The sequence below is a fragment of the Pelodiscus sinensis genome, chromosome 2 (genome assembly GCF_049634645.1).
Source record: "Pelodiscus sinensis isolate JC-2024 chromosome 2, ASM4963464v1, whole genome shotgun sequence".
NCBI lineage: Eukaryota > Metazoa > Chordata > Testudines > Trionychidae > Pelodiscus > Pelodiscus sinensis.
In genome coordinates this window covers 85316696-85343275 of record NC_134712.1, presented here as the reverse complement: position 1 = coordinate 85343275, position 26580 = coordinate 85316696, and the positions used below count along the sequence as shown (strand labels likewise).

Below are 26580 nucleotides of genomic sequence, written 5' to 3'. Positions count from 1 at the left end.
TATCTCTGATTCTTCTCCAGAGCAGGTCCTCCATGTGCACTGCATTAGTCTGTGGTCCTTTAAAAAAAATTTCCATCACCATCCCCCCACATCAATTGGTTCTTGTTCCAAAACTCCTTGTCCAGCCAGTTTAATCTTCCTCCCTCTCTCCACCCAAGCTTTTCTTCCAAATATCAATATCCATCAGTTTCCAGTCTCAGCCTCCCCTCCTCCACCCAGCTCCCTGTCTCTTTAACCAGGCAATTCCACCCTCCCAACTCCAAGGCACAGCTCCCCATACCTCCCGAGTCCCAGTTTCAGCAGACTCCTAGTCCCTAAGTCCTTCCCTCTCTGTTATTCTGGCTTTTGTCTTGCATTTGAATCCTACAGCTTTGACATCCATGCTGCATGGGTGCTAACAGGGAAAGCACAAGGACAACAGGGTATCTGCTCTCGGTTCTGGTGGCTGGCTCTATTCTGGCTCAGAGTAGCTATTACAGGGAAAGTGTGACTATTCCCTGATAGTCTTGGGAAGAAACATGGTGAGTTGCTCCATAGAGATTGTGCAAGTACAGCCTGATCAGCAGTAGGCTGGGACATGTTTAGTCACAGTCTGTTCAGTGATAGGAGCTGAGAGAGGCAATGAGCATGCCCAGTGAAATCACAATCTTTGAATTTTAGCAGCTATAAATCTCAGATGTCTGTACCGAGCTTATGCAAACTGAGAATTCTCAAAGGCTCATAAATGAGCATGGATTTTCACAGGGATGGCAAAAGGCCCTTCCTCTGCCAAATATGAACTCCCTACCCTAAAGCATGGGACTCTGGACTTTACTATTTGCATATGCTGCATTTTGAATTATACATTTTAAGTTATTTATACATTTTTGTGTATAATATAATGTATTAAAATGGATAGTCTCTCTTCCTCCTCAGGCTTTCTTCCAATGAATTATTTGTCTGTACTGCCAAAAATGTGCACTCAATCGGTAAACTGGAGTCTAAGCTTTTTTTAACCGGTTAATGTAAGGCCATGTCTACCCTAGGAGATTATTTCAAATGTTCTAAGTTTGACTTCTGGGCACCCAGTTTTACATATTCGAAGTTCTGTGACCTCACTACAGAGAAGAATCAAATGTAGCCCAAGGCAGGCTCCGTTAATGTGGACGCGCTACCTCAGACTCAGAGCCCCAGGAAGCGCTCTGGGGAGCTGCAGGAGACCACTCGGAGGCCAATTAGTTTGAATTGGTGGCACTGGAGTGTCCATGCTAACTTTATTTTGGACTTACATGCTTGGGAATAGCATTATTCCTCATGAAAAGCAGGACTTCAGAGTTCAAATTCCGTGGCCCCTTATTCCATAATAATGGGCTTGGTAGTATGGACATATTTCTTACAAAATTGACCATGGAGGGCTCATTTTGGACTAAGTTCCTAGTGTAGACCAGGCCGTACTCAATTCTGATTACAATTCAGATTTAATAAATTGAATTTTTAAGGTCTTATTTTTAGACGTTTGATTGTAATAGATTTTCAATTTATACTTACACATCATTTATATGTATCGAGAACATCTTTATTTTAAATACATTTTATATTTTTATTATACAAGTGCTTAAAAATGTCATATGAAGAGAAACTAAGCAGCCCAAAACTGTTCATTTCCATTTGTCTGTTTTCATTGCCCAATAATCAGAACAGCCAACCAACTTGATAATTTTAGGACTTTCTTAGCAGCTTTAGGGAAAAAAATTATTAGAAAATATAGTTGTGAATTCTTCCTGACTCTCTTAAATATATTTTAAATGTGTGGTATGAAGAAATGAAATTTCTACAGAAATCTGATAACTTTACCACTCAGTCAAAACCCTTGCTTCTAATTTAGATGCTATGCAGTATTAGATTTGCTCCATCAGCCACTGGATATTGTAGCACAAATAGCAAAATTTGTTTGCAGCATGCAATAACTATGACATATAAATAAATATAAATTATGTCCCCTCCTTAAAATAAAGACTGCTTTTTTTGATGATTAGTTTGTTAATGTACTAAGGTTTACAATGAATGTATTCAACAAAATGAAAAAGTACCATATAGACTTTACTTGAACAGTTCATGTGTGAATGTCCAGTAAGGAGCAAATAGTAAAATATACCCCTGTGAAGGAATGTTACATAAACTCTTTTAATCATTAAAATTGCTGTAGTTTGAAGGTATTGACTTGTCTTTATGTATAGTTGTTGCAAATCTATCCTCTAATAGCAACTACAAAGGTATACAAATTCTGGAGAGGCAGATTTAGTCAGCGGTTAGGTCTGAAATAGGTTGTTTTCTGGGCAGATGGAGTACTGGCAGTCAGTGATGTCCCACTGTCTATTAAAATTGAGGATGTGCAAAATACCCAATTTGAATTTGGTCTGTATATCTTCAGAGAGATGTGAATTCAGTATATGAAGATATGCAGATTAACTCAAGTAGTGTCCCACTTCCTCCACAGAAAATAATTATTCTTCTTCGAGAGGCATCCTTGGGATGCTCCACAGTGGCTTGTCCCTGGGGGTGCTCCACAGTGGGTGTTGATGTGTCCCAGCATCTCTAGATGCTGTGGAGCACTCCCAGGGACGCTCATCTCGAAGAACATCAGTTACAGGAAGGTGAGTAACCTCATATTTATGAAATGGTTACAAATGTTATGAAAATATACTATAAATGAAAAAGTCGGCTGTTTACAGTAAAAGACTCCACAATTTGTGTCGCTTTTTCCGATTGGTTTTTCAGAAGAGGCTTTTCCGATATTTGGCCCTGGGTAGATGAAACTAGGAATACAGGGCTTCACGAAACAGCGTGTCTGCTCATCTGCAAAAAAAAGCACAAGAGCAGATGCATTCCTTGGACATGGCAGTGTTTTTCTGGGATACCTCTTGTATCCCGGAAAACCCCGCAATGTAGACGTACCTTTAGAGGGAGACCGTTGGGGCTTGAAGGCTCCCTTTTCTCTTTTTCTCTTGCCACCTTGCTGTAAAAACGTGAACCCAGACTGTCAGTAGGTTCAGTGATGCAAAAAAAATCTGCATCCTGGCTTGTAGAAGGATGTTATGCTCTCAAAATGTTTTTTAGCATAAATATATTATGATGTGATTCATCTGGGCAGCATTGTAAAAAGCGCTTAATATAATTATATATACAATGCGCATTTATTTTATTTTATTTTTATTTTGACATTCTTGTAGAGCCAACTGTGCGAGCAGAACTGATGGAACAGGTGCCTCATATCGCTATATTTTGTCAAGAAAACAGGCCTTCAATACCATATGCTTTTTCCAAATACTTATTGCCTATTGTGGTAAGATACCTCGCAGACCAGAATAACCAGGTAAGAGCTGTTTGTAAACTGTTAAGATCTAAAATTGAATGGCTTGTACATCTTCTCAAATAGGATAATACAAACATTTTACACCAGTGTTTCTTAATCTTTTTAAGACCGAGGAACACCAAACAATAATTTTTTTTATGAGGAACACACAGGATTTTTTTGTTGAGCCCCCCTCTCTACTCCCCGCCCCAAAAGGTCCGGGGGGAGTCACCTGCCACTTTAAGGGCAGCCTTTTTGAACTTTGTTGTTCTCCATGGCACACCTCTGACTGCCTCATGAGACACTAGTGTGCCACAGAACAGTTTAAGAAACACTGTTTTACACTATGTAAATAAGATTTAGAGGAAGAAGAAATAAAGTGAACGCTGAACTTACATGAAAAAGTTTATATTTTTTGAAATATGATCTGACTGGTTTTAGCAATCTGTGACTTCCTTTATGTAGTGCTAAAGCACCGCTACCAAAACAAAACACTGTCCTTATGTAGGCTTTTATATTGTAAATTTATTTGAAGCAATGAAGAAATAAAACCATTTTAAAATATAATTTATAGATTTTAAGATCATTGGGACCTATTATAATCTTCTTTGATTTCCTGCATAACAGGCTGAAAACCTCACTCAGTTATTTCTGTCTTAATCCCATAGCTTTTGTTTGAGCTATAGCATAACTTTTAGCCTAGATGTAAAGATTTCAAGTGTTGGTGCATCCACCATGTTCTTAATTAAATTATTCTAGTGGATAATTACTCTCAGTGTTTAAAAATAAAGGCATTTTTTCTAGTCTAAATTTGTCAAGTTCCATCTTCCCATCATTTAACTTTATTATGCCCTTTTCTGCTTGATCTCTTCTCTTGTGTATTTACTTGGAGACTGTGATCAAACCATCTTTTCACCTTCTTTGAAGAAGCTCAGTCTAGTTTCTTATAGTTTGTCAATCTAAGGCAGGGGTCAGCAACCTTTTCAAACCAAAAAGCCAAACTACATCAAAATTCAGAATATGTGGTCAATAAAGAACCAGTATAAGAATGCCTGTTTGCATGACTGAAAATATATAACTTAATAGTACTAATAATTGACATGATGATTAATAATAGCATAAATGAAACATTGTACTCATGGACTTTATTTAATGGGAGTTCTGGCACCTTTTCACACATTTATTTGAAATTTACATCATAACTGGTCAAATTCAGCTTCATGCATGCATTCAGGCTGGCTTCTGTCAATCTTGAATGCAAATTACCTTTGATGTGATTCAAATGAGGGAGAGCTTGCTCACACAGATAGGTGGAGCCAAACATTGAAAGTAAAGCCAAGCTTACATTGTGCATGGTGTTGTATGTGACAGGAAGTTCTTTCCAAGTTTGCAGAATCACCGTACTCCAATTTTTTCATGTCAGCCTATGCGTGCAGTTTTGCCAGTTCTGCACATTGTCGAACAAGGCATTCTAAATCAGAATTCAGTTTGACGAATTTTGCCACCCCAATATCCAACTCCTTGAAATCTGCTGTTTCCGTTTTCATTTCCAAATCGCTGATTGAGATGCCTGGAATGACTGTCAAATCCAGTTCTTCAACAGATGCTTTATGTGGATGAATCATAAACTTAAACAGAGCACTGTGTTTACAATTGTCAACAAAATGAGACTTGAATACCATCAGAAGCTCAGAAACAAACCCCGCAAGGTGCTGCAAATCAAGGCTGCTCTTTGAATTCTCTCTCTCATACGAATCACAAGACCTTCATAATCTTTCAAAATGTGCCAGTCTGCCCGTCTCGATATCTTTGGTGAAGACAGTCAGTTTTGACTCAAATCCAAGCACTGACTGCTGCAGAGTCAGGAATGTATTTCCTTGCCCTTGTAGCTTAAGGTTCAACTCATTCAAATGACCTGTAATGTTGACAAGATTGTAAAACTTGAGCAACAAGTCGCAGTCTGAAAGCTCTGTGTTTGATACCCTTCATATAAAAAGAGGCTTAATCTCGTTAATGTAGGCGGCAAAACAAGACAAAGCTTTTTCATTAAATAACTAGCGAACATTGTGCATTAGTAGATCGGGGTATTCAGAATTTATTTCCTCGAGCAGTGACTGAAATTGATGGTGATTAAGGTCTCAGGCAAGAATCCAGTTGACAATGCAAACGACCAGTCGCATTACATATCTGAGTTAAGTTCCACAAGATTGCACACACAGTGCCTCCTGATGTACAATGCAATGAAAAGTGGGCAGTTCAGCTGTTCTGACAAGAGTAAGGAATCCCTTGTATTTGCTGACCATGCTGTGTGCACCAGCCGTACAAACAGCCACAAGATTATCCCACTGTATTTCTTTCTCGTTTACAAAGTTCATCACAGTTTTAAGGCTGTCTTTACCCTTGTTTGATTTTTCATTGGTAATTTCTCAAGCATTTCCACAAATATATTGCCCCAGAATACCCAACTGATTCATGTCACATGTCAACTGTCTTGTCCAAAGCAAATGAAAAATAAGTAGCTGAACTCAAATTTTGCATTTGTTCCTTGTTGATTTGATGGGCCATTTTCATAGCTCTGTCATGAGCTGTTTTTGTCTTGAATTTTCTGTAAGATTTTGTCCTTGTTGTGAAACTCGTCAAATAGTTCATGACCATTTTTAGTATACATCTCTTCAAGTAATCCCTGTCAGTAGAAACTTCCCCTCTCAAATAATGCTGTATGAGCTCACAAAACTTGCAGAGTGTAAGCTCCCACCTTTTTTGACCACGTCAGCAGGCTATTTTGTCCAATGTTCATTTTTTTTTGTTGTTGCAGCTCCTCGCAGGCTTTTTCGTGTGTCACCCTGGGGATGTATTGTAGCAAAAGCTGCCTCTTTTGTCATGAAATTTGTGGGGGGTTTTGTTGTGTGAGAACTCTCACTACAGATGAGACAATGTGGAGATCCAGATCTATCCACAAATGCATACAAGTTTGTCCCCTTCTTTTGGAAATTTTGGTACTCGTCATCTCTCTTCCTCTTTGTCATTTTTACTGTTAGGGGGTTACAAAATTCACCATCATATACGATGATGGAAATATTTCTTGATCAAATAAAAAGAGAATATGCACAACTATCAATGAGTGGAGAGGATGGGTGGATGTTAAAATGAACAGTTAAAGATGAAATAGCCAAAAAAAACCTTCTTGACATGAGTAATTACGTGTTTTTAAAATCTCGAATTTTTCGTTTTAATTTAAAAAAGTTGTGTGTATTTTGGGAATGACAAAAGAGTTATATATGGTTCCATATTGAGCCAGAGGTTGCAGACCCCTGCTCTAAGGCATGTTATCCAGACCTCAAATCATTCTTGTAGATCCTTTTGAACTCTTTCCCATTTGTAGTGCACTTTTGTTATATAAATACTAGAACTAGACATAGTATTCTAGTTATAGTTCACTAATGCCATATACAAAGATAATATCACCTCCCTACTGCTTGATATTCTTCTGCTTATATACCCAAAGATTGTTACCCTTCTTACAGGGTGTGCACTGGGAGCTCATCATTAATTGACTAGTTACATCAGTGTAGGGAACCTTTTTTAGATGGAGGGCTGGTGACCCACAGAAAAATCTGTCGGGGGCTGCACACAAGTGAGAAACAAAAAAAATAAACTATCACTGACATGGCCCCTGACCGATTGTTATGAAAGACACTCCCTACGTTCCCCTCCCACACCAGAGCCTTGGGGGAGCCCAGCTTAGTAGATTTTGTGTGCTCCAGTCCCATGGTAGTGTGTGCAGAGTGGGACTAGAGTGCCCGCATGGGCTCTCCAATGCTGGGGGGAGGACCTGAGCCTCAGGAGCAGGATCCAGGCAAGCTGAGAGCCACATCTGGCTCCCAGGCTTGAAGTTCCCCACCCCGATCTACATGAACTCCGAATTCTTTTCCATGTCACTATAAGACATGATATAGTCCCCCTGTATTTTTACCTATATTCTTTACCTATGTTTTTTATTGTTACCTATATTCTTTGTTCTTCATTAAAGTGCGTGCTGTTCAATAAAACCAATTTACCAAGCAGTCCAGATCAGTGTAGTTAACATTTCCTGTGATTTATCACTCCTTCAGCTTTTTATCATCTGCCAGTTTTACCAGTAGTGCTTCCAGATCATTAATACAGATATTGAATAACACTCTTCCAAGAACACATCCCTGTAGAATCTAATTAGAATCAAGTCTATTGGATGATGATTTCTTGTTTACATTTATTTTTTAAAATTTGTCAGTTACCCATTTTAATGGGTGTAATTGATTTTTAGAATAGTACTGAGTTTTTCTTATCAAGAAGGTTATAAGGGATTAAGTCAGATGTCTTACAGATGTCTAAGTATATTATGCCAACATAGTTACTTTTATCAACCAAACTTTAATCCTTTCAAAAAATGGAATTTGTTTGACAGATATTTTTCAGAAGACTGTTAGATTGGCATTAATTATTCTCTCCTTTAATTCTTTACTAATAGTGTCCAATATCAGCCTTTCTGCGATTGTACCTGTTTTGCATCACCTTTTTGTCTTTTTCGAAATGTAAGGGGATGCTCTTGCAGTATTTGTAATACTGCAATAATTTACTCTATATACATGTTCCTGTGATGACTTTTCATTCAGTTGCAGAAGGACTTAAGAGCATATGCCCTTTACAACAACAAGGGTGATGAGGGCATGTCAACATATCTTCCAGCGTATATTTAAAAACCAGCTCATGTAAACTCTTGTTTCTACTTTTTTTTTCTATGATAGGTGAGAAAAACAAGCCAGGCAGCATTGCTGGTTCTGTTAGAGCAAGAACTTATTGAGAGATATGATGTAGAGACCAAAGTTTGCCCTGTTCTTATAGAACTGACTGCACCAGACAGCAATGATGATGTGAAGACAGAGGCTGTGGCTGTGAGTAAATCAATAAAACTGAGTTTTTAAGGTCTAAGATTTGAGTTAACATTTGATGATGTAATGTACACTCTTTCCTATATATTTGCTTTCAACAACCAACTACATGAGTGATGTACCTGAGTGTTTAGATTGCTGTATCTAAACTGTATCAAATTTATTCACTGAAATTTAGGTTATTTCCATTTATGTACTACATGTATCTTATTACTTTTTTTAAAGTATGTTATGTTTTTGGATAATCTATGCACAATATGCAGATGTACAGATAGTCTTTCCTTAATTTGTGTATTTATTAGCTTTATTAAAGGTACTCAGGTTTTTCTGAGGCACTTAACCATGTGGTGCCTCAGAAGTGGCTATAAGTAAATTTATCCTTAGCATTTTTTGCACTGTCTTGCACCTAAGCAGAGTCATGTTTGAAATAAAATACTAGTATATTCCCTAAAAGAAGAAAGACCAACTGGACAAGAAACTCAGGAGACTAATTGTATTATCTGATAAAGTGTTTTGTATTTTGGGAGCCTCCCTTTATGGCCGATGGCACTTGCTTGTTTTTGTACTGGGTTCCTTAGTAAAGAAAGCTTAGTACATGATGAATTGTGTTAACCTTTACTTTGGGGGTTTGTTCTCCCTTTTATTTCTACCACCATGTCTGACTGTAATTCTCATTCAGACAAACGTGAATGAATTTTATCAGATGTAATTTAGAGTAATGAATGGACTAAGATGAGCAACTCAGTGGTTTAAATGAGTACAAATTTAATAAATAGTTCTCATTTGATTATATGTCTCTGACGAAATTAATAATTTAACTAAACCATTTAATGAGTTAATTTATAATAGTATAATACTAAATGTGGTGAATATACTTACCATCTGTCAAATGCATTGTAAACCACTTTATTCACTCTAGATTTTTTTTTATGTGATGTAAATACCTTTGAAACAGAAACACAAATACTTAGTAAGTGTTCAGAAAATTTCTTTTAAGTGTTGAGGTGTTTTAAAAAGTGAAAATGAGAAATGACGTCCCTCATTTTACTGTTTTAAAACTAATCCATTTGCTGTTTCTCTGTTTTATAATACACAGTATTATGAGATAAATGCATTCATTTGTCGAGTTCATTCCTACCAACTTTCCAGAATGCTTTGCAGTCGATTGTTTCCATAACTTTCTGATTTTGTTGCTTTTATATTGGGAAGAACACATTCCTACATACCTTATTGCACTTTGATACAGGGGAAGAAAATTGAGCTGCCTACATAATGCACACACTTTTCAGTATGACATTTAAAATATCAGAAAAATTTAGGATCATGTGCATCTGTATTTAGCTTATTTTTTAAACTAGTTTCTCTGTTGTATAGGCATTCCTCATCAGTATTTTCTTTTCATTAGATAATGTGCAAAATGGCCTCCATGGTGGGGAAAGACATCACAGAAAGACTCATTCTTCCTAGGTTTTGTGAGATGTGCTGTGATTGCAGAATGTTTCATGTTCGTAAGGTATACATTTTTTCTTGTCTAGTTTGATTCAGTTATTTACTTTAGATTTAAAGGATCCTGGCCAATGTAAAAATCACATTTGTCTCAAATTATTTTTATCTGTTGCTTTTACCTGAAATACCTATGATAACTATAAATGAAAGGTCCCCACATAGTCTATGAGTGAGCTATGGAAATTTCTGCAGAAGTGTAGTCTACAATCTTTAATTTAAAGAGAAAACTATGCTTCTAGTTCTTAGGGTTGTGGCGGTAACATTGAAAACATGAATCAAATGTAAACTGATACAGATTCATCAGCCTGACCCCACAGCTCTCTGGGAGGGAAGAAAAGTTATATCAGGACAGAAGATGTGCTAGGCATAAGCAGAACTGCTTAGGTTACTGAGCAGCTCCATGGGGCCCCCTATTATGTCTGTCTGTCTGCCTGTTTGGGCACCTGGCCATAGCAGAGTGTGGGAGCTAGGACCACAGCCTCACAAGTGGCCCTGGCAGGTCCCTGGCCTGGACTGCACTGGGCTGGCAGGTGAGGCCCCAGCAGTGGCAGAGTGGTCCCGCGAGGCCTCGGCACTGGCTGCACTTGGGCAGGCTGGCCATTAGGATGCCAGCCCAGGCTGCTCCAACTCGGCAGGTGGGAACCAGGCCCCAGCTAGTGTCCGCCAGCATGCCAACAGTTAACCAGTTAGATGGTATAATTTTAATTGTTTAACTGGTTTACTATTTTAATGGTTATTTACATCCCTATTATTAGTTTACTTATCTCTGTTTTTGTCTACAGGTATGTGCAGCCAATTTTGGAGATATCTGCAGTGTGGTTGGACAGCAAGCCACTGAAGAAATGCTTGTAAGTCTTTTGTACAGAAGTCAGTTTGTTGAGCTATGATTCTAGGTATATATAGTCTCCTCACCCTCACAAATAACACCTTCCTTAAAATTACTGAAGAGAACTCAGAAGTTGAGAAATGAGAAAGTTAGGTTTGCACATGCACCTGATCTCTATTCTTTCAAAGACTGTATTGCAATACATTTCCACAATTACGTAACATGTTGTTTATGCAGAACCACTGCCTCTTTCATCACTCATTCTCTGAGCTTTTTGTATTTCATCAGTTCCATCTGACGTGAATGATTCTATAGAATTTACTCTTTTTTTTTTTTTTACCTTTGCAAGCTTGGATACATGTGTAAGATGTGGAGTTGTTTTAAAAATACTATGTGATCATTAAATGCGATCAGGCCTATGCATATGTATGTTGAGAAGAGGTTGCCTGCATTTCGCCCGTGTAGACTTTTCCTGAATTTTGAGTGCAAGCACAGCTTATATATGCATTTAATATTGCTGTTAGTATGAGGTTTTTTTTAAATAAATAAAGACGGAGAAAGATGGTGGCAGGACAAGAAAGAAACAGAAGGAACTGCAGGACTGATGCCTTTTTTGCAAGCTGAAAGAACTAATAGAGTTGTAGAAATGTAGGGCTAGACGGGACCTTGAGATGTTATCAAGTCCAACCTACTGCACTGAGGCGAGACCAAGTAAACTGAGACCGTTTCTGACAGGTGTTGGTCAAACGCAGGGGTGGGATTCCACAGTCACCCTTCGAAACTTATTCCTGGGCTTAATCATGCTTAATAGTTACAAAATTGTACCTAATATCTAACCTAAATGTCCATTTGAACTGATAAAGCCCATTACTTATCTTACGTTCAATACATGTGAAGAAAATTGATCCTAACTTATTTAAGTAGCATGTGTGTACAGGCAGTCCCCGGGTTACATGGATCCGACTTACATCGGATCCCTACTTACAAATGGGGTGAGGCAACCCCGCACTAGCTGCTTCCCCCCAGCAGACCAGGGAAACGCGGAGCGGCTTTTCTCAGCAGACACCTCAGTTTGAGAATAAAGGACTGAGGGAAGTGAGGTGTGGGAGAATAAAACTGAGCTCTGGAGAAATGTTTGGCTAGAGTTTCCCCTACAATATGTACCAGTTCCGACTTACATACAAATTCAACTTAAGAACAAACCTACAGTCCCTATCTTGTATGTAACCCGGGGACTGCCTGTATCTCACAATTTAAAACTAGTAGGGTAGACATCGTGGCTAACGTCTCATTTAAGAGGCAGACAAGAATGTACAGTGGGGCTCCATTTTGAGCACTTTTACAGAGTCCCTTAATTCATACCAGGGATGTAAAAGGTTAACCTCTAAGTTTGTAGTCACCAACGGCCTCGACCAGTCGATCACGAGTTGTCCGGGCCCCCTCCCCTTATTTTCCCCCGACCCCCGAGAAGCCCCATTACCTACCTCCAGTGAAAGTGGAGGTAGTGCCAGCTTCCTGCGGGTGGACGGAAGTCCCGCAGCTTAGCACCACTTCCAGGGATTCCGGAAGTACACTGGCTGCTCTGCCGGGTGTGCTGCGGGAGGGGGTGTTGGCCCCAGAGGAAGAGCATGGCAACTTCCCTGCACCGGAGCAGGAGGGGTGAGTCAGCCCCGGGTCAGGCATGTATGGGGTTTCCCTGTGCTGCGGGGGGGTGTGTATGTGTGTGTTTTGGCTCCGGGGCAGGCACGCGTGGGGTTTCCCTGCACCATGGAGAGAGGGGGGAGTCGGGCTTGGAGGAGGCACATGCTGGCTTCCCTGCGGGGGGAGGGGGGGAAGGGCGGGGAATCCTGGGAGGAGTCAGATGCAGGGGACTCTCTGCCTCTGCTGGCACCCTGTCCCCACTGCCCAGTTCCCAGCCCTCACTCCCCAGTTCCCTCTTCCCAGCCACAGAACTCTGTCCCCACTCTCCTGTCCTGAGCCACAGAACTCTGTCCCCACTGGCACCCTGTCCCCTGCTGCAGAACCCTGTCCTCGCCTCTCCCAGCACCCTGTTCCCTCTTCCCTGCCCCCAGCCACAGAACTCAGTCCCCACTGGCACCCTATCCCCTGCCAAAGCACCCACTAGCATCCTTCCCCAGTACTATGTCCCCTGTTCCCACCAACACAGTTGGGGCCACATTAGTGAAGCTTGGGGAGGGGGTGGGGTTGGAGGAGGGTTTTTTTGCAGCTCATTTGTGTGTGGAGGGTTTTTTTGCCAGCTGACTTTTCTTGGGTCAGTGACCCCTGACTCAAAACAGGTTCCCTGCCCTTCTCATAAATAAAGACAATGCAGAAACTTTTTGTCTGACACAGTATTTTATTTAAAAATGAAGCCTGGCCAACAAACCCCAAATTGGGGCCAAGCCCCCATCTGGCCACAGCATCATAACACTCCTGCACTCCCTTTTCCCCCAGACCCTACATCTGAGCCTATCATATACTAGAGCCCCCTGCCCCGAGCCCCTCACATACCCCAACCCAAATTCCTGAACCCTCACATCCGGAAGTCTGTGGCCTCCTTAGTACCCTAATCCTACATCTGACCCCAACACTGCCCAGCCTGGCGTCCCTTCCCTGAGCCAGTGTCCCCTTATTCACCTTCTTCTGCATCCAGATTTCCTCCCACAGCTTGCACCTCTCACCCCTTCCCACACCCAAATCCCTCATTCCCACCCCAGAGCCTACACATCCTGTCTCAGCCCAGCAAGGTTACGGCTAGACTGCAGGAGTTTTTCAGGATTCCGGAGATAGCCCAGAAAAACACTTCTGCATCCAGGGATGCATTTCTTCTTCCGCTTCTTTTAGTGGAAGAGCAAACATGATCTTTCGGTCACCCCTATATTCCTCTTTCCACGAGGAATAAGGGGGCTTCCAAAAGAAGGGTTTTTTCTGACATTTGGTCCAGTCTAGACAGGCCAAATGTTGGAAAAACCTCTTCCTACAGAGGAATTTGGTAAAAAAGCAGCAGGTTAAGGGTTGGGGATAGCAAGTGATAGAGAGGAGGAGAATAGAAAGGGGGCGGGGGGGGCGGTTCTGTCATCTTGGCTTGTTCTGTGATTTAAAAAGTGATCTTGGGTGTAAAAAGGTTGGAGACCACTGCTCTCAGTGGATGCTTAATCAGTTGCAGTTAACGGTTAAACTCTAGGAGTTTCTAGATCCATAATTTACGCTATTCACTTACATTTTCCATGGTATAATTATTTTCTTGCTGAGCTGCTTTAAAAAAAGAGGGAGGAAAAAGAGTGAGGAATCTCTTTTCACGATGACAAAAATGTTTGTGTCCCACTCCTCTTGTCATTCTGCTGTTACTGAAGTACGTCGGCTGAAATTTTATTTAAAAAAAAAACACTTTGGTTGGTCTGGAAAATGTCAACCCAGAAGGAGACTGCTTCAGCAACTAATGCAATGAAAATTGTTGTACTATCTTGATAGAAGCCACTGCGAGTCTTGTTGCATTATCATGGATAGTGATAATCATGTGACGAAGTTCCATGCAGTGATTGCTTCAACTGCACCCTGTCCACGGATCCATTTCTGGCTGATGGTTTGGGGGAAACAGGGATTGAAAGTCAGCAAGCTAGGGAGAAGCAGGAGTGGGTGAGAAGACCTGGGAGCCCATTCCTATTCCCCCAAGCTGGTCCCTTCAGGGAGGACAGGTGCATGCACGCAGGAGAAGGGAGGGAGGCTTCTGGGTTCTGAGTCAAGCCCTGTGCAGCCCATGCGGGGGGTGGGGGGGGGGCATTCCTGTACCCTGTCCTGGTCCCTTGTGCCCCAGAGTGGCAGGCCCTGTACCTTGCAGGTACATGTTGAACAGCAGTGACTGGGCTGCATCACCTGTCAGGCAGCCTAGAGGGTGCATTGCAGCCAGGGCCAGCAGCCAATGGCTGGAATTGAACGCCAGGTTGGAGTTAAGGCTTTCCAGCATCCACTTGTCATACAGCGGCTTGGCCCCTTCTCTGCACTTTCCCTTCTTGAGACCCTGCACTCATACTGCCCCTAACCCCCAGTCACTTCCTTCACACTGCCTCTTCCCTGCAAAACTCTCCCCTCATCCCAACCCCTACTCGCTCATCTCCACTCCCTTCTCCCCTTCCAGACGGCTGGTTTGTGTGAATGGGGGTAGAGGGAAGACAGCTACTGTGTCACAGGTCAGACTGTAGGTTGATCCTGCCAGATGTGGATTCATGTATTTGTATCCACACAGAGCTCTACCAGTGAAGTTGGTGTCTGTCCTTTATTAGGTGCTAGACTCACCATAAGTTTAGATGGATCATTTATGCAAAGGGATGAACACTTAGGAGGACGCACATGCTCCAAAAGACTATCTCCTACAGACTAACCCCCTCGAGTTACATGCCGTCTGGAACATCTGTATCTGCTTTCTGTCCTTAATCAAGGGCCAGTCCATCAAAGTCATGACTGATGTAATCTGTATGTTTTACATAAATATTGGTGAGGGACAATTGTAGTGAAGCAATAAAACTGTGGAATGGATTTATAGCCTATCACGTCCTCATTTCAGCCTCTTACCTTCCAGGCATTGCAAAACACCATGGCTGATTATCTCTGTAGATGTTTTTTTTCAAGGTTATGAGTGGGAACTGGACTCCCAGATCCTCAAACAGTTTTTTCCCAGGTTTCTGAAAGTGGACATATTTGTGACCTCTGCTTAGAGGAAGTGCAAGAAAATTGTGTGCAAGAGGACGGACTTATTGGTCCTTGGAGATTTCTTTCTCATTCCTTGCATGAGAGGTTTTTTCTATGTATATCTTTTGACATAATTGATTCAAAGAGTGTTGAACAAGATCTAACAAGACAAAGACAGTTATTCTCATTTCAGAAATTTGTCTGAGACAGGTCTAGCACATTTTCCTGATTCATTTTAGCTTCTGCACAGTATTTAAAGTTCCAACTATTTCCATCTGCTGATTTAGATCTCAGGTTGGATCCCAATCTGGACATCCTCTGACTCAGTGTTTGATTCCTCAGTGTTTTTCAGAGAGATTTCCTGTTTGACTGACAGGTAAAACAGGCCTTATTAAACATCAGAAAGATATCTCTAGAGATCCACAATGAAAAAAATGTCACCAATGGTCTGTCCAGCAACTTTTCATCTCTTCATTCTGCCCTTTCCACTGTTCTTGATTACTGACTGGATTTACTGAACTCTGTTTTTTCTAATGAGTGCTATCGGAGTTTGTCAGCTTTTATAGCCTTTTAGTCCCCAGAGATTCTCAGTCTGTGCTTATCCCACAACAGCAAGATTCATGAGAGGATTTCTTAAACTTTTCCTCCAAATCAGAGAGCCTACATGGAATTTGAATGTGAACCTTAATTGACTTATCAAACTTTCCTTTAAGCCAGTAGCTATGTTATTTGCTGAACTTACCTATGAAAATGGCAGTTTAGTACTTCTGCTTCCAGAGTCAGGCAATTGGGAGCAATGATGGCTGATATTTCTCCATCCCCCCACTCTTATCAAGAATAAGGTACATTTAATCCCACATTCTAAAACGTCCTGCAATACAGATCATCCTCACTGTAAGTCCAAGATACATTCCAGAAAACTTGGGCTTATAGTGAAACAATGTAAATTGAGCTGCCCTATATATCTTGGATGTTAAAAGGGAGTTAGCCTTCTATTTGAACAGTTAAGACCATTTAGAAAGTCTCCGAGACTGTTTTTCAGCTTCAAACAATTCTAAAGGATGCACAAGTCTACCCAAAGATTTTCAGTGTGCGTTTCCAGTTGTGTTCTTGTTTGTTACTAGGCTATTAATGTTCAGCCCCTTTTGAGAATAGAAGCTCACTGTTCAAGATTCCAAACTATCTCCATAGCACTCATAAAAAAAGGATATATCAATTGCTGAAATATCCAAACACAGTACAGTAGACTTCGGGACCTAGGTGATGCCGGATGATCAGATATGCTGGACTATCAGGAGGTGCTATAAGGGGACATACTCCCAACCCAATCCTCCTCCCCCTGCTCTAACCTAATTCTCAGCTCCCAGAGCTGCCGCTACAGCCACGTCTCCCTCCAGGCTCTGGGGCACATGCGCTGAGAGGCCGGCTTTGAGCATCAGCTGTCCGGCACGCCATGCGCAAGCCAGTCCCCTCCCTTCCCCTTGCCTTCCCCAGAGCCAGCACTTCCCCCCCTGCTGTAACCCAATCCTCCCTCCCCGCCCCCAATCTTATGCTCGGTTCCAGAGCCAGAACTGCTGTGCCACACCCAGGATGCCATGCGCACTGCCTTCCTCCCCCTGATCCTCCTCCCCTTCTCCATAGCCAGGCATCTCTCCCCCCGCAACCTTATGTCAGGGTCCAAATCAGTTGCCTGCACTCAGCGGCCGGCTGCTAGCACGTGCAGGCTGGGACGCTGTGTGCAACCCGACATGCACGTGCAGGGTGTGACGCAGTGCACTGGGGGCCGTGAGCGCACATGAGGCTCACAGCAGCCCAGACGTGAAAGTGGCTGACCTGAGTGGTTCCAGGTTCCATCCCGGTTCCGTCAGGAGGCGCAATTTTTTTCCGTCAGAAGCCTCGGGTTGGCCACCCCTGCACTAGGCTCTTGCCATTCTGAGGCTGGACAATTGGATGCTGGACTATTGGAGTTTTACTGTATCTCGATGCATGCCTTTAGATCAGGCATTGCTGTTGGCATAATAGTCCTTTCTGTGTTGGAAGAGGAAGCTTTGGAGCTGGATCCAAAGGATACTGCTCAGGAGTACCTAAAGTAGAGTACCCGTTAGGGACACTACTCGAAGAAGAAATGGTGACTTACACTGTGCAATAACGAGTTCGTTAAGAGGTGTTTCCCTAGCTGTGCTCCATCACACTCAGAAATTTCTGATCAGAGGCACATTTCAGAATGGAGCACTTACAGGGAAATACATTTTAAATAATTCCAGTTGCTGCATGAGGTGAATAACCTCTTCTTTCCCGGCACCAAATGTAGAATTTTTCACCTGAGAGCCAGGAATGGACAGTGTTCTGTTGATAGGGCAGTGACAGGTTTAAAGGTTGATGTCTACAGTCTATGAGAGCTAGCAATTGGAGTTTTATAGCATTAAAAAAAGAGAGATTCTTCATTTTCTGAAGACTCATCATTTGCTTTTAGCTGGGAATCTTCTTTCCAATTGCTATACAGGCAGTCCCTGAGTTACATGGATCCGACTTATGTCGGATCCCTACATAAGAACGGGGCTTTTCTCGCCGCGGAGGACGCGGGTGGCGGGACCGCCCAGATGCGCCACGGCCCCACCGCCCGTGTCCTGTGCGACGAGAAAAGCTCCTCTGCGTCTCCCTGGTCTGCTGGGGGGGGGTCCCCCAGCAGACCAGGGAGAAAGCGGAGCAAAGCCGTGGAGGACATAGGCGGCGGGACCACGGCGCCTCTCGGCTGTCCCACCGCCCACGTCTCCCTGGTTTGCTTGCAGGGGGGCGCAGCTAGTGCCCCAGACCAGGCTTTTCTTGCCGCGAAGGATGCGGGAGAGAAAAGCCGCTCCGCGTCTCCCTGGTCTGCTGGGAGATGTGGAGCAAATCCGCAGAGGACGCGGGCGGCGGGACAGCGGCGTCTGTCGGTGGTCCCGCTGCCCGCGTCTCCCTGGTTTGCTGGGGGGAGGGGGGCGCAGCTAGAGCTAGAGCTGCTCTGCCTCGGGCTTCCTGTAGTCAGCCCCTGGTCAGTTTCAGCAGCGGCTGACTTGGGGACGCCTGCGGTAGAGCAGCTGGGGTGAATCTGGATGCCAGTTCCGACTTACATACAAATTCAACTTAAGAACAAACCTACAGTCCCTATCTTGTACGTAACCTGGGGACTGCCTGTAATCTTAAATGTTTTCTGACAATAGAAAACAAAGTTGTGAGACACAAGTATGATTGTGTCCCTTTACTATTATCTCTTTCAAACGAATTTACCTAGTGAGGAGGTTCTCTTGTGATTTTTTTTTTGTTTTGTTTTGTTTTTTTTGTAGTTTATGGACAGACTGTTACTTGGATATAGGAGAAAAACAGTGATTAAAAGAGAGTTAAAGGAAAATCTTGGATGTCAAAAATGTATTTTGCATCCAGGTGCACATGCTTTGATGCCCATTTTTGAGGGAAGCTAATTAATAGGATAGTCAAAAGGGCATGCTTGGCAAAACCAATATAAACAGATCCTGCTGAGAGCATCAGGACAAAGAATAACAAGGGAAATAGTAAGGTAAAGGAACATAAATTGGAACAAATAATCCCTATTAAAGTTTTCATAAACATTTGTTTACCATGTTTTATATAGCTACCAAGATTTTTCCAGCTCTGTTCTGATAATGTTTGGGGAGTTCGGAAGGCTTGTGCCGAATGCTTTATGGCAGTTTCATGTGCAACATCTCAGGAGGTCCGGCGGACAAAACTGTCAACTCTTTTTATCAATCTAATCAGTGACCCTTCACGATGGGTAAGAGTTTTGTTTCATTTATTAAATGCCTATTTTTCTGTTCACTTTTTTGATACCTTGTGTTAATTGTTTAGAGATAAATAGCTTTCATGTGAATGACTGTATCCAGTAACTGTGTATACAGGCAGTCCCTGGATTAAGTACAAAATAGGGACTGTAGGTTTGTTCTTAAGTTGAATCTGTATGTAAGTCGGAACTGGCATCCAGATTCAGCCACTGCTGAAATTGATCAGTTTCAACAGCGGCTGAATCTGGACACCAGTTCTGACTTACATACAGATTCAACTTAAGAACCCCAGGCATCCCCAAGTCAGCTGCTGCTGAAACTGATCAGCAGCTCATTCCAGGAAGCCCGGGGCAGAGCAACTCTGCCTCGGGCTTCCTGTAGTCAGCCGCTGGTCAGTTTCAGCAGCGGCTAACTTGGGGACGCCTGGGGCAGAGCAGCTTGGGTGCTGCTGGGTTGGTCCAGTAGTGCGGCCGCTCCTCGGGCGCTACTGGACCAACCCAGCAGCACCCCAGCTGCTCTGCCCCAGGCATCCTGATTCAGCCACTGCTGAAACTGATCAGCAGCGGCTGAATCAGGACTCCTGGGGCAGAGCAGCTGGGCTGCTGCCAGCTTGGTCCAGTAGCACCAAGGAGCGGTGCTGTGGGACCAACCGGCAGCGCCCCACCTGCTCCACCACAGGCCCCGGGCTTTGCTCCACGTCTCCCTGGTCTGCTGGGGGGGGGGGGGGCACTAGCTGCGTTCCCCCCCCCCCCCCCCCCCCCCCCCCCGAGCAGACCAGGGAGACACTGACCAAAGCGGCGGAGGACCCAGGGCCGGACCCGCGGCCGCTTCCACATCAGCTGGACCAGCAGCTGGACCTGGGAGCCAGCAGACCAGGGAGACGCTGAGCAAAGCCGCGGGGGACCCGGCCGGACCTGCGGCGCTTCCAGCTGATCTGGAAGCGGCCGCGGGTCCGGCCCCAGGTCCTCCGCCGCTTTGCTCCCTGTCTCCCTGGTCTGCTGGCTTCCCCAGCAGACCAAGGAGACGGGGAGCAGCTTTTCTCGCCCCGGAGGAGGCGGGCGGCGGGACCAGGCGTCCCGCCTCCAGTCCTCCGGGGCGAGAAAATCCCCGTTCATAACTGCGGATCCGACATAAGTCGGATCCGCGTAACTCGGGGACTGCCTGTAATAGTGGTTTTGCTGACTGGAGGAAGGCAGTTTTACATATCCCCGTAAAAGGTACTGAACCCTTCCATTGAGACAAAGCATGTGGAGCTGCAGGCTTCCCTGCTGTTGTCAAAAGTCTATTTATAACCAGGCACATGAGAAAATTGCAGATGTAATTAAATGTAACTTACTGAGATTTTTTTCTCCATGCTTCACATTTATTTTTACCCCATCTTGAAAATCCATCCTTCAAACCTGTGTTAGGGTTGTCAACAGAGGAATTCTTTCTCATGCCAAAAGGAAGCTTCAGTGCCTAAGAGCACCATCTCTTTGGCTCGGAGAAGGCAAGTGAGCCATAATCGGGTACAATGAAAGAAGAAATAAAAATGGGGGAGAGAGGCTCACCAGAAGTAAATGGACACCGTAGGAGCAAGGGAAGGATAAAATGTAAATAAGTGGGAAAGGCAAAGAAATTAAAGATTGTGGTTCTTATTTATTCAATTTAAATTCATGACCATGAATAATTGAGTGGTAATGTTTCCACTAAATTAGTTTTTTCCAATCACTTGGGTCCTCCACTTGGTTGGTGTTTAGATTTACCCACTTTAAATATTGAAACTATGTGGGAGAGGGAAGGTGATATGAAGATTTATATAATTATCTGTGAATCTACCACTATGCCTACCTGCTGTATTTCACATCTCACCCCAATCTTTCTCCACACAGGGCTCTTTGCTTGGCACTTTCCCATATCCAGCTTGTTGGCATTGTTCCCAGATACAAGACTCCCCTGTCGCTTTCCCAAGGCCCTTACAACTCTTCCCATTCCAGACAGCTGGTGGTGTATTTGTACAACAGCTGTATTTAAATTATTTTCTCTGAAACCTGCCAATTATTTACTCTAGGTCCGCCAAGCTGCCTTTCAGTCTCTGGGGCCTTTCATATCAACTTTTGCTAACCCATCCAGCAGTGGCCACTTTTTTAAAGAAGAAGAAAGTAAGAATGCCGAAGATCATAAATCTGCAGAGGAAAATAGGTATGGATTTTCTTGGTTTTGTAATTTTCATTTTTTCCTGCATATCAATTGCTGCTTAAGGAACTTTTATTATTCTTTTAATTTGGTTACACACATAAGTAGGGAAGACACCATAACTTTTGCTGAAAATTGGCCAACCCTCTTTAGATAAGTTATTTAGAGTACATACAAATAATTCTGTGAACATCAAAATAAGAACATGACCGTGTACTTGCATAATTGTCTAAGTTTATAACCGGTATGTTGGATTGTTTTTAAACTCATGCCCATTTTCTTTGACACCCAACAGTGAAAAGATGAGGGATACAGAAGATGTCACAACAGAGAATTTACATAACAGGACAGAGAAGCCGCCTTCAGATACTGATATTAGTGGTATTACAATAAAACTTGAAAACACCATAGAAGAGGATAACTCTGTGCCACGTAAATCTCAGAGTGAAATTGATTACCAGGCTGAGATGTTTTTATGTTGCACTTTGTCTTCAGAATCTTATGGGGAAATGGCTAAGGAGAATGAGCAAAGTTCTAGCTTTTGTAGTATAGCAACGCTTCAGGCGTCTAGGTTGAGGCCCCAGGACACCTCCCTCTCAGAACAGGAATTATACAACTCTTTCCATTTCTGGAGGACTCCACTTCCTGAAATAGACATTGATTTAGAGCTTCAGCAAACTGATCAGATAATGCCCAACTCAGAAATTCAGGAAGGAACAAAAGACGTGACCGTGCCATCTTCTTCAAACATTACTATGGCCACAAGGAAGGAGCTGGAAGAAATGATAGAAAATCTAGAACCTCATATTGATGATCCTGATGTTAAAGGTATAGTGAAGATATTTGTGTATTTCAAGTATCTAGAAGTGTTTTTGTGTTTTGCTGTGGAGGTTTTAATTTTTAACCTTTTGAATGAAGCTTTCTAAAAAAATAATTCAGAAATTCACTTTGCCAGTAGGTTTAACACCTGTTCACAACAGAGGAATATAAAAATGTAGGACACCTGATTTCAATTCCATTCATTTATAGGGGAACATTTATAGTGGTTGTAGACCATTCTGTTTCTGTACCCCCAGCCTGTCATTGTCACCCTCTGCATCTGTGTACCTCCTAATGCTGTCTCAATTGCTCAATTTCTGATAGAGGCAGCAAGGGTTTGGGAAGCAACTAGTCGAGGGACTAGTCAACTATACGATACGTTTTTGCTTATCAGATAGTCGACTAGTCACTTCTATCCCTAGACTACAAAAAGGTGTATACTTGTCTCTAGACCGGTCACTCTGCCAAATTTCAAGTCCCTGCTCGAAAACATGGAGGAGCTAAATCCATGGTTTCCAACATGCTAGTCACAAGCTATTTGGCTTGTTGAGTGTGGCTAGTTCGCTATAGCAGTAGCCACTATAGTAGGAACTGCTTCAGAACTGGTTGGACACCACGGAACTAGAATGTATCAAGAAAATGGTTGACAGAATTGTTTTTTAGTATGGGCAAAAGAACATTTTCTCATAACCTTATTCTCAGAAATGATTGAACCATTTTAAAAGCTTCGAGAGCAACTCTGGAACCATCCTATCAGTTGAACCATTTTAGTTAAAACTTACCCAGGAACTTCATTTTGAGGCTGATATCTGGCAAAGAAAATTTCAGCACCCAGCAGATAATTTGGCAGCGCTCTAAGCACCAGAATATAGGGGCTAATAATGGAAAATATGTCATCATTAAGTATGTTTGTCTGTACTATATCAATCTGTAATAAATAAATATCAGTTAGTTAAAGTTGGGGGCGGAAATCTTGTTTGTGTTTTATCATTAGAGCAATCTCAAAGGAACTTCACGTTTCTACTAGGTATTTCAGGATAGATTTTTTTTTCTAATACAGACTTGCACCATTGTAGCACATAAAACAATCAAAGAGCATTTTTTGCCTACTAATAATGCACTAAAGAGTATAAATAAGGGAAGCAGAAAAAATAAACTACAGAAAATAAAAAGAAAAGATGTGCTGCTGTGCAGAACCTTATTTTTCTGTTTTTCATATATTTTTCTGTGAATACACACATATTTGAAGTGTCATGCTTCTGTATACATTGTCTATTTAGAAAAAGTCTCCTAATCTTTCATTTTAACTGAAAATGAAAGGCCCATGTTTGCTTGTGTTTGGAGGGAGAAGAGAAAAGATAAGTTTTCCTAATTGTGCTTTGGGATAAAGTTCAGTTGAATTGTTCAGGTTTTTAGCCTCATAAGAATTAACTCTTCTGAACATCTGGAATAACATTTCATGCCCAAATAGTCTGGTAGGCGGTAATCATCACTTGCTTGTTTTAATTTATAGCAAAAACTCAAATAATTCATTTTGCTTGTCCATGTATCTATTATTTGTGTATTTAAAATGGGGGTCTTTCCATCACTTCTCAGTAAAGAAGAAACGGCTGAATGCTTCTGTGGGGTCTCTAATTGTAAAATTAATGAGATTTTGACAAAGTTTACTAAAGAGAATTTAATAGTGTTATATGAAAGATGGTATTAAAACCAACTTATAGTTTCTATTGAGCCTGATGCATTTCATGATACAATATTAGTACTTTTTGGCTTACTTAGTAATTTGCAGTAGACTTCCCTGATAATATAGATTATTACAATCCTACTTTAAACTCTTTTCTTTCAGGTATTTTATTAGATGCTTGTCAGTTACAGAACTGGCCATGCTACATAATAACCAAATCTCTCTTCATATTCTCCAGCTGTTCTTACCCCCATCTAAAGGCCATCCCAGAGGTAGAAGACAGCATTTCATGTTTGGCCTTCATAATTGGTGTTACTTTCCCATCTAACACCATTGTATGTGTTTCAGTTGTCTAACTTTGTACACAGTGTTTAATATTGTGTTGAGTTGTAATTCTGCTTTATGTAACAGTAATTGAAAGAAAAGAAAAGTTAGGTGTGTTATACAAATTAATCTGGCTTTTGATAAACTCTGGTGACCTTATGAGTAAATGTATATGCACGAATAAAGGTGACAATTAACAATCCAGGATGGGAGGTAGAGTGAGGTGGATGATAAAAACAGATGCAATTGTTTAATTTCAGAATGTGTACGAAGTATTGCAGAGCCTTGCATGTTTAAAAGTCTGAGGGGTAGTGTGTTAGTCTGTAACTTTAAAAACAAGTAGTCCTGTGTCTCCTTAGGGTATGTCTACACTTGCACTCTAGTTTGAACTAGGGATGCAAATGCAGGCATTCGAAATAGTCAGTGAAGCGGGGATTTAAATATCCCAGGCTTCATTAGCATGATCTCACCGGAGCTTTACTCCGACCAACAGCTGTTCCGAAAGCGAAAGTGCACGCCGGGACGTGTTAGTTCGAACCAAACCCCTTGGTTCAAACTAACGTTACTCCTCAAAAAATGACCAAGGGGGTTGGCTCGAACTAACGCGTCCCTGCGTGCACTTTCACTTTTGGAACAGCTGCTGATCGGAGTAATGCGCCAGTGAGATCATGCTAATGAAGCCCGGGATATTTAAATCCCCGCTTCATTGACTATTTCAAATGCCTGCATTTGCATCCCTAGTTCGAACTAGGGTGCAAGTGTAGACATACCCTTAGAGACTAACAAATATATAGTATCTGAGCTTTTGTAGACAAAACCCATTTCTCCAGGTGCTATATATTTTGTTAGTCTCTGAGGTGCCACAGGATTATTCCTTGTTTTTATAGTATTGCAGAGGCCTTGAAAAAAGGTTCAATACAGTTTTAACTCATGCAGGTAGGCTGATTTGGACCAGAGAGCCACTTGCTTCTTTCCTGGAAGGGAGGAAAAGAGCGACCCAATCGCTTCTGGGAAGTGGATGTGGAAGGCAGAGTAGAGCACTCCCTGAGCCACTTGTTTTTTCCAGGAAGGGAAAGTGATAAGCTGGGTGCGAGCAATAATTTTTGCAGCAGGGCCATGTAATGAATTTTGGTAAGTGGTCATGGGCCAATTCCATGGAAGGTGCTGGGCACTAGCTTCACCTCAGAGTTGTCCCAGGGCTGGAGGCTTTGAATTAAAAACACAGCAAAGAGCTTGTGGCTCCTGGCCCTGCTGCTACCGCATTGCCTGGCAGCCAGCCAGGATAGCACCACGACTGGAAGCTGGGAGCCATTTAAATAGAATCCTGCTGCCTGAGCCATTGCCTGGAAGTTTGGTGGTAAGGGCAGGATATAAATAGAAAGAGGCCAGATGCAGTCCGCGGGCTGGGTCAAAGTGTTAGGTGGGCCGGATCTGGCCCCCAGAGCCCATCTTGCCTAGCCCGTGATAGGCAGAAAGCAGAATGGCAGGTGCTGCAACTTTCTTAGGAAGGGAAGGAGAAAAGAAGGGAAATACGAAATAGTACTGGCTTCACTTCAAGAGAAGGGGAATGAGGAGCCAAATGACAATATGGAAAAGTTTTGCTGTGAGGCCAAGCACCTCCTGTGTACCCAGGAGTCTTACAGTCCTCGAGAGGCTGTTCAAAGAAATAGAGGGCCCAGTAGTTTTCTTTGCAGTTGTAATTAGCTTCATTTAGAGGAGAAGGAGAGCCAGAATTTAACAACAAGATTGGGAAAGTATGAGAGAGCCAGAATTTATTAATCTGTGGTGGAAAGAAGAGTGGCAAGAAGGACCAGGTGGAGTGGAACCTCAGATTTCATTTTTATCTGTTTTCAGGATATTATCAAAAATGTCTAAGTCCTGAGACATGCAATTGCACTGAGTAACCTACTCTCTGATATGCTGTGTCTGCATTTCCAGAAGAGTTGCTTTGTTTAGAATTAGTTCAGCATAATGGGTCCAGTCAACCTTCTGGCAATTTGCAGCGTGGGAGCATCTGAAAATGTATTTTCCAGGATCCCAGACCTATCTTATATTCTCTGTTGGAACAATTAGCAGCCCTGCTCTCCACATGGCTTTACAGGAATGCAGCTAAATGCACTTTTGGAACTCCTGTTTATTCAGTCCCTAAAATTACTTTCTTCTGGTCTTTAAAAACTGAAAAGTCCAGTTTTCAATTGTATTTAAAAAACGAGAGTCCAACGTTTTCCCACCCTTTCCTTGCTGTGTTCTTTTAACAATGGTTGCCAGTAAGCTGATGCGGAAGATTGTGCACAACTGTTTATTTACCCAGCCTCAACATAAGTGGTTTGTCAATTTTTTGTAAAAGATTATTCTTTAAAGATACTGTTTCCTAAGCAGCTTATCACTCTTAGTTTTCCTGCCTCTCAGACAGTTACTCCCTTAGTTCTGGATTTCTGAGGCAATGGCAGCCAGTGTGAGGACTACCAAACCTTTCATCCTCACTGGTTTCTTCTATTGCAGGACTT

The 26580-nt window shown here is 42.4% G+C and overlaps 1 protein-coding gene across 10 annotated transcripts in view; it reads left to right on the top strand.

Annotated features, from left to right (window-relative positions):
* PPP4R1 (protein phosphatase 4 regulatory subunit 1) overlaps window positions 1-26580 on the top strand; it is an 87122-nt gene that overhangs the window by 45741 nt on the left and 14801 nt on the right. For all 10 annotated transcript variants that reach the window (XM_075920974.1, XM_075920980.1, XM_075920971.1 and 7 more), the window contains 7 exons: window positions 3210-3352; window positions 8116-8262; window positions 9665-9772; window positions 10548-10613; window positions 18906-19064; window positions 21122-21252; window positions 21542-22074. In XM_075920974.1, coding sequence (XP_075777089.1) covers window positions 3210-3352; window positions 8116-8262; window positions 9665-9772; window positions 10548-10613; window positions 18906-19064; window positions 21122-21252; window positions 21542-22074 — 1287 coding nt within the window. The remainder of the gene's footprint in view (window positions 1-3209; window positions 3353-8115; window positions 8263-9664; window positions 9773-10547; window positions 10614-18905; window positions 19065-21121; window positions 21253-21541; window positions 22075-26580) is intronic.